Source organism: Engraulis encrasicolus, chromosome 6, assembly GCF_034702125.1.
Source record: "Engraulis encrasicolus isolate BLACKSEA-1 chromosome 6, IST_EnEncr_1.0, whole genome shotgun sequence".
Lineage (NCBI taxonomy): Eukaryota > Metazoa > Chordata > Actinopteri > Clupeiformes > Engraulidae > Engraulis > Engraulis encrasicolus.
The window spans coordinates 26,036,423-26,046,994 of NC_085862.1; the positions used below are offsets into that span (position 1 = coordinate 26,036,423).

At 43.0% G+C, this 10,572-nt stretch overlaps 1 protein-coding gene across 1 annotated transcript in view; it reads left to right on the forward strand.

Annotated features, from left to right (window-relative positions):
• Positions 1-10,572, forward strand: part of abca7 (ATP-binding cassette, sub-family A (ABC1), member 7) — a 78,802-nt gene that overhangs the window by 15,933 nt on the left and 52,297 nt on the right. Inside the window, exons 7-12 of the mRNA XM_063201040.1 lie at positions 1,769-1,963; positions 4,255-4,347; positions 4,890-5,127; positions 6,470-6,609; positions 8,851-8,967; positions 10,114-10,311. Coding sequence (XP_063057110.1) covers positions 1,769-1,963; positions 4,255-4,347; positions 4,890-5,127; positions 6,470-6,609; positions 8,851-8,967; positions 10,114-10,311 — 981 coding nt within the window. The remainder of the gene's footprint in view (positions 1-1,768; positions 1,964-4,254; positions 4,348-4,889; positions 5,128-6,469; positions 6,610-8,850; positions 8,968-10,113; positions 10,312-10,572) is intronic.

A 10,572-nucleotide genomic window follows, 5' to 3' on the forward strand; every position in this document is an offset into this window, starting at 1 on the left:
GTGTGTGTGTGTGTGTGTGTGTGTGTGTGTGTGTGTGTGTGTGTGTGTGTGTGTGTGTGTGTGTGTGTGTGTGTGTATGTGAGAGAGAGAGTGTGAGAGAGAGAGAGACAGAGAGAGAGAGAGAGAGAAATTATTGTCAATGTCTTATTCATATGTTTAATTTAACTTTGGAGACTGGTCAAACGCAATTTCAAGCTTCTGTGCTAACCCTGTTACATAGATTTTTGACACTAAAGTACACTTGACTTGACTTCTTACACGGATCCTCTTCTGAGTTTTCTGGTCATTCATTCTCACATGGATGGCAGGAACAGATATTTAGCCAAAGACAAAACGTTGTTTAGTGTGCGGACATGACCAGACCGTACATTGTCCATGACAGAGCCTTGGTTTATGGAATGGTGAACAATTTTAAAAATAGGAGCAGAAATCCGATTGAGCTTCACTTTCTTCTTTTGCTGCATGTGTCTCCACTGTACATTGGTCCTACTAGGCCTACCAGTTGATTGTCTGGATGCATGATGGCCTGGTAGTGGGACTTACCTGACTGACTATGGCCTTTGACTATGCTAGCCACTAGGGCTGCACAATATATCGAAAATGTATCGAAATAGCGATATCAAGAGTGGCGAAATGCATATCGCAAAAATGACTTAATTATCGCGAACAGGTAAAATGTCAAAAATGTCAATGCTGAATGTCAACAAATGTGCAAGAAGCCTGCCATGACCAAAGTCATGCCCCCCCCCCCACACAGACCGACAAATTAATGACAAGAAAAATACTCGGCTATATTTCTAAGTATCGTTTAAATATCGTTATCGAGGTAATGAATGCATGCTGTTATCGAGTATCACATTTTTTTTCTGATATCGTGCAGCCCTATTAGCCACGCTAGTCTACTCACTCAGCCTTGCTCCTTAGGTTGACCTGACCTTTGGCTGGGCTAGCTACTATGTTAACTTTATGTTACCCCTGAGACCTGGCCGACAGACACACACACACACACACACACACACACACGCACGCACACGCGCACACACACACATGCGTGCACACACACACACACACACACACACACACACACACACACACACACACACACACACACACACACACACACACACACACACACACACACACACACACACACTTAAAGGTGATCGGGTGATCTCTCAGTGTCACTGAGTTCTTTGAGGCTGTGAAGGCAACTGTCCAGTACAAAGTGACTCATTGGGTAGAGTGTAATCTGGGTGGGGTAAGGTGGGGTAAAGCAAGGGTGTGTCCGAGCACCAACCCTCTTTGCAGTTGTCCTCTTTGCCCTATTTATTCATACATCACCTGATGCTTTGTGTATTTTCGTACACACTTACCGCATAGGGAATGTTTTTAAATCTTCCCAGACATAAAAAAAACGGAAGCCTCATTACATAGATGATGTGGTTGTTTATGTGGTTGCATGTCAGGACAAACTGTATTGAAAAGCCGAAAATAAAGATGAAAGCCGATGACTGTGTGGTATACAAACCAAACCAACCATGGAAAATAAACACCAGCCATCCTGCCCAATACTGGTGACATTTGAGTTTGGCTGGTAGAGAAGACCAACTAACTAGCCACTTTGACCTATTAGGGAGTGTGTGTTTGGTTCGTAAAATTAACATATATTAGCCATTTTGACTGGTGATGAAGACAATTTAATTTTAAAAAAAATGTAGAGCTGATTATACTGCTGTGTATTTCTCCATCTCTCCCTACTATACTGTAGATCTCTCTGGCCGGAGCGGGCATGCGTCTGACGAACATTGTGTGTAATGCGTCTGTGCTGGAGCGCTTCCTGACTGTGGAGGAGGGGGACTCGATGACCCAGCTGCAGGCCAGCCTGTGTGCCGTGGACCCAGACATACTACAGAGGGCGGAGCAGCTCTTCCTCTCCCACCTGGACTACACCAAGATATTTACAGTAAGGAAACCAGTGTGTTTGTGTGTGTGTGTGTGTGTGTGTGTGTGTGTGTGTGTGTGTGTGTGTGTGTGTGTGTGTGTGTGTGTGTGTGTGTGTGTGTGTGTGTGTGTGTGTGTGTGTGTGTGTGTGTGTGTGTGTGTGTGTGTGTGTGTGTGTGTGTGTTCATTGTTTGTGCTCAGGTGGCTCCTTCTGTCCTGCAGTTATGTTGGTTAGTGACTGACAGCTAGTAGGTAATCCACTGATCCCAGTGGGCTTATGAGGGGAAGGATACAAATATACGTGTATGTCTATTTCTGCAGTCGACTCTTATTATAGCTCCACAACTCTAGTCAGTGTCAGTGGGTTAGTCTGTTGTGCATGACCGTGATCTGCATTTCATTGTGATGAGACAGTCGGTCAGTGTTTGAAATGTATATGATCTTTGACCTGAGACACAATCAAAGGTCAAAATCTGAAGTGTGCAATTCATCACACCCTAACCCTATCCCAGACAGTTCACTATTTAGTGGGTTTTTGTAAGCAGATATTGTTTGGTCTTTTCATGACTATATTTGTGATAGCACAGAAAGGAGAAACAGGAAACGAGTGGGGAGAGAGAGATGGGGAAGGGATGGCAAATGCCCCGGGCCGGAATCAAACCCGGGTCGCCTGCGCACAGTAGCAACCCAGTGCCCTACCGTTACAGTTGGAACAGTGCCCTACCATTAGAGCCATGGTAGGGTTAGTTTTTAAGAAAATGCAACCTCGATTCGAATACAATATACATGTATTTTTGACTGCACCATTTAAGTATTTAGGCTGCAGTACTAGTACTGTAAGAGGGTTTCTTCATTCCATTGCAGAGTTTCTAATTAATTTTCCACCATGTCCTTGTGCATATTTATATGCATACCAAGTGTTTCAAATGAGCGATTTAGGTTCACTTACAGCTACAGACGCACTGTCATTTTCCTTGCAACGTCGCTGCACGTCCTACTACACCTGGCACTATGTGATTAATAGGTTCACTTGCAAACCTGCACAACTGGGTAAGGGTAGCCTAGTTAGCGTGTGGTAGTCAGAAATCAAATAATTATAATAATACTTTAGTTTTATATAGCACCTTTACAAATGCCGAAGGTCAAGGTCAATCAAGTCTGTTCACGGTCGCTAGTCTCAAGCCTTTGCATACGCATACTGGAAGCCAGTTGGTTGATACAGTAAGTCTGTTTGGCCAGGTTAATCCTATGTGGTCAGCTAAGTGGCCTTTTGTGCCGTACAGTGGGCTAAGTGTCCTACAGTGGGCTTGCCCACCACTGTGTCTGGTCTCCAATCCCTCACCTCTCCGGCCACTAGTTTGTGCACTCATTAGTAGCTGATCGTGAAACGTTAAGTCGTTTAGCATTGATAAGGGCCCTGGCTGTGAGCAAGGACCACTGACTTTAGTATTTAGTGTCAATGTCAAGGACAGATTACTACACAGGCCTACCCAGTCCAGGCCCAGAGTCAAGTCCAAACCTCTATATTTCCATTCTCAATTTAAGTTAAAATCACACTTTTACAGTTAACAACTATATTTAAAAAAAACCTCTCCTAGGACTACCCCTCACAGTCACACGCCCAACAACATAAACTCTCACATCTGGCTTAAAACCCTGAATCACTTTGTACACTAGCAACACTCAGTTAGGGGGGCCTTTCGTGTTATCTGGTCCAGGGACCCATGGAATCCTAATTCTACATCCTTGGCTGTGATTGGGGAAGTGGAACAGTCACATGGAAGAAGAAACATTTTGAGTGAATCACAAATGTTCACTGTGGGAGAAGGGGCTAGGGAATGAATCTTAATAATATTAAACAGTCCTTCTCATTCACTGTGATGTGTTCTCTACATTTTGAAATATTTATATTTAATGTGTCTTTGTGTTACTTTGTGTTTTCAGATGACTCTTTTTCTCAATATCTGTTGAGTGACTTTCTATCAGTCAAGTAGAATTGTGTTTTCAGAAAGCGAGACAAAAAATGTTTGTGTTTCTATGGGTGCATTGTTTTGGAGAAAAGACATCAGCAAAATTCCACACCATGAGTGTAACGGGAAGGACTGCATTGGTAGCGCATCAGTATAACACGACCCACACCATATTTGGTTTGTGTAAGCAAGCAGTGTCAGATCAGTGTCAGATCTCGATCATTCTATCCCATGCTTTCTATCCAATGTTTCTATCCCATGTTTTACAACTACCTCGAGATTTCTGTGTGTTTATCAGTGCTGAACTGTCTGACGTGGACTTGTGGTTCCTTTGCTCCCCCAGAGAGAGAGACTGAGGGCCAATCTGGGGGAACTGAGGGCTCTCAGCCAGGCCGTCAGCTCCGTGTCTCAAGAAGTGGCCAACCTCTTGGATGATGTAAGAACATTAGTCACTTAGACTTAAACTTCTTTATTGTCCATTAAACGTACATGAAAAATGAGAAAAGGTCGCACCATGCATAGATTTCTTTATTATTACACAGACGCGTTTCAGCGTTCTGCCTTCCTCAGTGTGCCTTTGGTCAGCACTCTTAAAAGAAGAAAAACTTGTTGGGTGAAGCCTGCTCGAACCTTTATGAACCATTAAACTTACATGAAATGGAAAATTTGCTTTGGTGTATTAGTTCTATGGCTTTGGTGGTGGTGGCACAAAGACAACGTTCATGTGTCTTAATGTGGTGAAGCCATGTGGACATATTTTTATCCACACATCACATAATTCTAGCCCTCAAACATATGCAATACAGTTGAGATATTAAATCAATACAAATACCAGTGCACTTATTTGTTATATTTCACTTGCAATACTTGCACACTTTCACCACTACCACTACCACCACTATCACCATAACCATCTTCTTCTTGTTCTTCTTCCTCCTCCTCTTCCTTCTTCTTCTTCTTCTACTTCTTCTTCTCCAGTTTTCCAACCTCTCTGGTTTCTCTGACCTGAACTCAGAGCTACGCCTGCTCTCTCCAGAGAACCGTTCTCAGACGCCCTTCCAGAGCTTCCGTGCCTTCAGCCGCATTGTGTGTGGCCACCCTGAGGGGGGCGTTGAGAGGATCCCCTCCTTCAACTGGTACGAGGATCACGACATCAAGTCCTTCCTGGGCCGTAATGGCACCGAAGAGGACGACATAGACGATGACAACAGCACATGTGAGTGGGTGGAAGTAAATAAAGATGGATGGAGATACCGGTACAAGACGTACGTAGAACTAGGGTGCATCAAGGCCAGGCAATTTTAGCTGTTTTATAGCCTTTAAGGGAAGGCCAGTGAAAAGGCTGTTAAAATAGTCCACCCAGCTGGAGATGAATGCATGCACTAGAATAGATTTTCAAGATCTTGCAATGTCACAAGACCCCTAAGTTTAGAAATGTTTTTAAGGGGGTAAAATGCCGACTTATTGATGGATCTCATGTGGCTGTTACAATTGAGTCCTCTGTCGATAAAAACACCAAGATTCTTCACAGTATTCTTTATATATATATATATATATATATATATATATATTTTAGGGGCTTTTTATGCCTTTACAGTTGAAGATGGTGACAGGAAGCGAATGGGAAAGAGAGACAGGGGAGGATCGGGAAATGACCACGGCCAGACTCGAACCGACGTCCGTGGGTGGGCATGCAAGCCCAAATGTGGGGGGCTTAGCGCGCTGCACCACAGCGCCCCCTTCACAGTATTCTTAACTAGCCCTGTGGTTTCCAGGACATTGACAATCTTTAACTGCTCCTCTGTTTTTCCAAATACGATTACTTTGGTTTTGTCTGTGTTCAGTTGGAGCAAAAATACAGACAGCAAGTTGTTGATTTGGTCAATGCAATCATAGACAGATTTTACGGGGGCATAGTCGTTCGGTGATATGGCTAAGTAAAGTTGGATGTCGTCGGCATAGCTATGGTAATTTATTGTGTATTTCGTCACGATTCTTGCAAGTGGTAGCATGTAGAAGTTGAATAGTAATGGTCCTGAAATGGATCCCTGGGGCACCCCACAGTTCAAAGACATCGACATTAAATGGCCCCAACTTTGCAAAATCCCTTTGGGGATTAATAAAGTTACTCTACTCTCTACTACATCCTTCCCTTCTTTTGCAGTTTTGTTTCTTTGTACTAACATACTGTAACTCCTTGCTAAATTTGAGCAAATTTGATCTATAAAGGGAAGCAAAATAGGCAAAGCTAGGGGTGTTTCATGAACCCCAGGTAGCAGTGGAATGCTGGTGCGAGGGGGGTTTGGTGGTCTTACCTGATCAAGACCCTGGGATTCCCAAAGAGACAACTGCAGTAAGGTTTTGTGGTATTGTACCAATTGTAATATATGTAAAATGTGTCCCTGAAGTAAAGGTTAGTATGAAATGAAAGTACAATGTGTGTGTGGGCTCTCTGTCCACTCGACCACTCACACACACACATCTGTCATCTGTCACACGGCCTATACTAGTATATTTTCTCATGATGTAATGAGTCCTTGCACCTGTGTTTGTTACAGCTCCCTTCTGCAAAAGCGTCATCCATGATCTGGAGTCCAACCCCCTGTCCCGCATCGTATGGAGAGGAATCAAGCCCCTCTTCATCGGGAAGCTGCTGTACACCCCAGACACCCCCGCAGTACGGGAGGTCATGAAAGAGGTATGCCATGGGCTCTGTAGTACACTGATAACATCGCAAGCCAATTAAACTTTACACAGTAAGTTCCCTTGCTGCCTTAAGTTTGTAAGTTAACTCAATTTGAGACTTGACTCAAATAGAGGCTTTCACAGGTTGAGATTGACTTAGCAAACTTAAGGCAGCAAGGAAACTTACTTCTTTACGTTTAACTAGCCTCAATGTTTTACAGTGTATAGAATAGAATATACTTGAATATTCAATGACATGCATATTGTTGTCACTATTCACATGAAAAAGATTTACACAATACATTAGATTGCAAGCAGCTCTTCCTGTCCAGATATGTACAGTGTGTATAATATTTACAAAATATTCTGTAGCAGAGGATGGATGCCTTATCTTTGGTCAGCCTTCTCTTGTAATTATACTACATTTAGGGATGTCTCTGGATGTTGTTCATATTTGTATATATCTCTCCTACAGCGAACAATCAGAGATAGCCTGGGGTAATTGTAAGACTCCTTCCAAACTAAGAATAATTTCTAATTGTACTAATCTAATGTTAGGATTTAACTTCAACTAAGCATTACTGTATGTTCTTCTTTATGTCATAATAACATAAAACTTGTTGCAACTTGGTTAGCCCTGAAAACACATTACTGAGAACACCATTTGCCATTAATGCACTTAAAGGGACAGTTTGGTCAATTTCAACATGCAGTTGTAATGCTCACACTACCCTGGACTTGTCAGTGCCTGAGATTTTTTTTTTTTTCTTCTTCAGCCGTTTCCGAGATCCTGGTCATTGTAATGGGGGCAGCTCTTTGTTTACATTTCAACAAAACATTTTTATTTATTCCCAAAAACATCCAAAAGGTTATAAAACATCAGCAAACAACTAGCAAACAGCAGTACCTTTTGGGAAAATATTTGGAGTTGGCCTATGTTTCATTTTTTTAAAATGTAAACAAACGCTGCCCCCATTAGAATTGCTCATATCTCGGAAAGGGCTGAGCCGAAAAATGTGGCATCACCAGGTACTGACAAGTCAAGGGTAGCGTGAGCAATACAACTGCATGTTGAAATTGACCAAACTGTCCCTTTAACATTCCATTCCATTTGTAATTCCATTTCATTCCATTTGCCATCAAATGTTAAAGGAACAGTCCACCATTTTTGGAAATATGCTCATTTTATGCCTCCCCTCAAGTTACATAATTAGAGTTTTAGCGTTCTCCTGTCCTTCTAGCTGTTGTCTGATTCCAGTGATTACTTCTTAGCACGTATCATTGATTCAAATGGGACCAGTTGGTACCATTCCGTTTTTGGTACCGTACCATCCAGTCTAATGATACATGCTAAGAAGTAATATCATTAGACTCAGAGAATGGCTGGAAAAGCAAATTGAAGGTAACACTAATTTAAATCAAGGAGAGATGTGAAATGTAAATGTGCTTAGACGGATTACACTGCACTCATAATTAAAAGGCGTAAAATGTAAGTATAAAACCATATATCCAAAATGGTGGACCGTTCTTTGGTCACTCGCGCTCAGTTTTGGAAGTGGAATTGGACCTTATTAAGTGGAGAGAGGCAGCTCACTGCCCTAAACTTATTTTGACCATGTTGACAAAACATATGAAACAATGATGGAAAAAAAACTTCAGAGGGAATTACCAAGTGTTGGGAAACAAACAGGAAATCAGTGTGTTTCAGGGTGTTCACCTTTTTTAGGGACTCTCAAGGTTGTGCAGGGTAGAGGAAATCAGAGACTCTCAAGGTTGCATTTGTTATACTTTTTTACTTGGCTACGTTGCCTACACGAACAATGCCTGTATCCTCTACCTTGCACAACTACTGAGTGTTGCTTTACTTCCAACATGTTCTGACAACTTTCCATCCAAAGTGTGTGCATCCTGAATGTGCTCAATGGTTGGAAAGACAGAAAACAAGACTAGTGCTGTTAGGGAATCAAACAAATATAATTAATTACGAAGCTATAAATAAGATATGTTATCATCCCCATGGATGGGATACTTGGTATGAGAGAGAATTGTGGCAAAAGAGTGACCATACCATACCATACCATACCATCCCATACCATACCATACCATACCATACCATACCATACCATACCATACCATACCATACCATACCATACCATACCATACCATACCTCATGAGTTAAAATGGATTAGGCCTATTTAAAGGCTCACTCTAAACAAAATTCTTGATTCAAGATATTATCTGCATTCTGCCCAGGTGAATAGGACCTTTCAGGACCTGCAGATCCTGGAGGACATAAGGGGGGCTTGGGAAGAGATTGGGCCCCGCATCAAGACCTTCATGGAGAGCAGTGTGGAGATACGACTACTGCAGGTACACTCAAGCTTTGCTGCATGTGTATGTGTATGGTTCTGTGATTTTTTTTTTAAAGATCGCCTCTCAACGTAATTTAATTAATATTGCCGTGTTCCCAATTGTTATTGAATGTGTTACGCGTTGGTCCTGTTTTAAAAAACGTTCTGGTTGCTTTGTTTCAAGACGTTTTTGCAAGCTGGCAAGGTGGCTTGTGGAGAAACGAGAGAGTGTTCCGTGTTTCTCGTGGAAATGCGTCTCTGATTGGCTCACTCCTCCTGCTCTCAAAGAAACGCGTCTCTGATTGGCTCAGTCCTCCAGCCTTGGGAGAGAATGTAATGGGAAACAGAGTCGCCACTTCCCCGGATGGTACTGCACTATAGGGGCGCCAACGGAGGCGTGCAGGCTCCATTCAGGGCTGTGCTCTTTCGACAGCGACCCCTAGGCGAGCTGTAGGCACGGAGCAACAGGAGTGGGCAGGCTTTATGTAAGAGGCTTTGTGCTGTGTGTGTACCTGAGAGTAGCAACCAGCTGATAGCTAAGCTAAGCTATGTTTCGGACCACCAGACGTTGCTTGTTTTGAAAACAAGCAGAAAAAAATTACTCGACATGTTTTTAGATAAATGGGTCGATATAAACCTTTGTGGGCAACGCCTTCTTTCGACGTGACGAAACACAGAAAGGCTTTCGTGATTCGCTCGTTTCTCTGCATTATTGATGTAAATTGGGAAACACCGGGAAACACAGCCAGGGGAGTTGACGCACCGCTATGAGAGCCTTGCAAGTGAGTTTAACTTGGAGTGACCGTCCGATCTTCGAAAGGAGTGAGTAAAACTGAGTTTTATCGGAAGTTGGCCTTTAATGACTGTATTTTACATTCCCTCCCCACGAGCCCATTTCCCTACCGGGAACTTTTGCTTTGCAGCACCACAATGCATGCTGTTCCACCAGTGGAATGCTGTAGTAATAGTCATCAAAAAGTTACTAAAAAACTACCATACTACTACTACTACACTACTACTATGATACTACACTAACACAGGCCCTTTAGTAATGCACTACGGCTTGGTCATTGGCATTCTGGTAACAGCAAATTTAGAACGTCCTGTCTTAATGGGTTAAATGATCCAACCTTCTCCCTGTTTCTTTCCATTCCCTGCACTCCAGGACCTGCTGCGTCGTACAGAGGTGGCGGTGCTGGTAAACATGCAGCTGGAGAACACTTCCTGGACCGCCTCCCGCATCTCTCGTTTCCTCACAACGCCCGACCCCAACATCCCCCGCAAGGAGGGGGCTCAGCCCACCTGGTTTGACATGTTTCAGGATGTCAACAATACCATCACCACCATGGGCCAGATCACTGAAGTATGATATCATATCTCTCTCTCTCTCTCTCTCTCTCTCTCTCTCTCTCTCTCTCTCACATGCACACAAGCACACACACATCCGCACACACTTTCCAGGAATGCTGTGACATGGAAAGCTGCCATGATATTTGGTTTGAAGACACAATTGAATTCTTGAAAAACAATTTAAGAAGAGGATGAACGTCAAGAGGGATTTTTTTGGGTGCTCTTGAAAGTGAGACTGTGATGTGAGTTTGTCGCGTGGTCATGTGGTGGGACA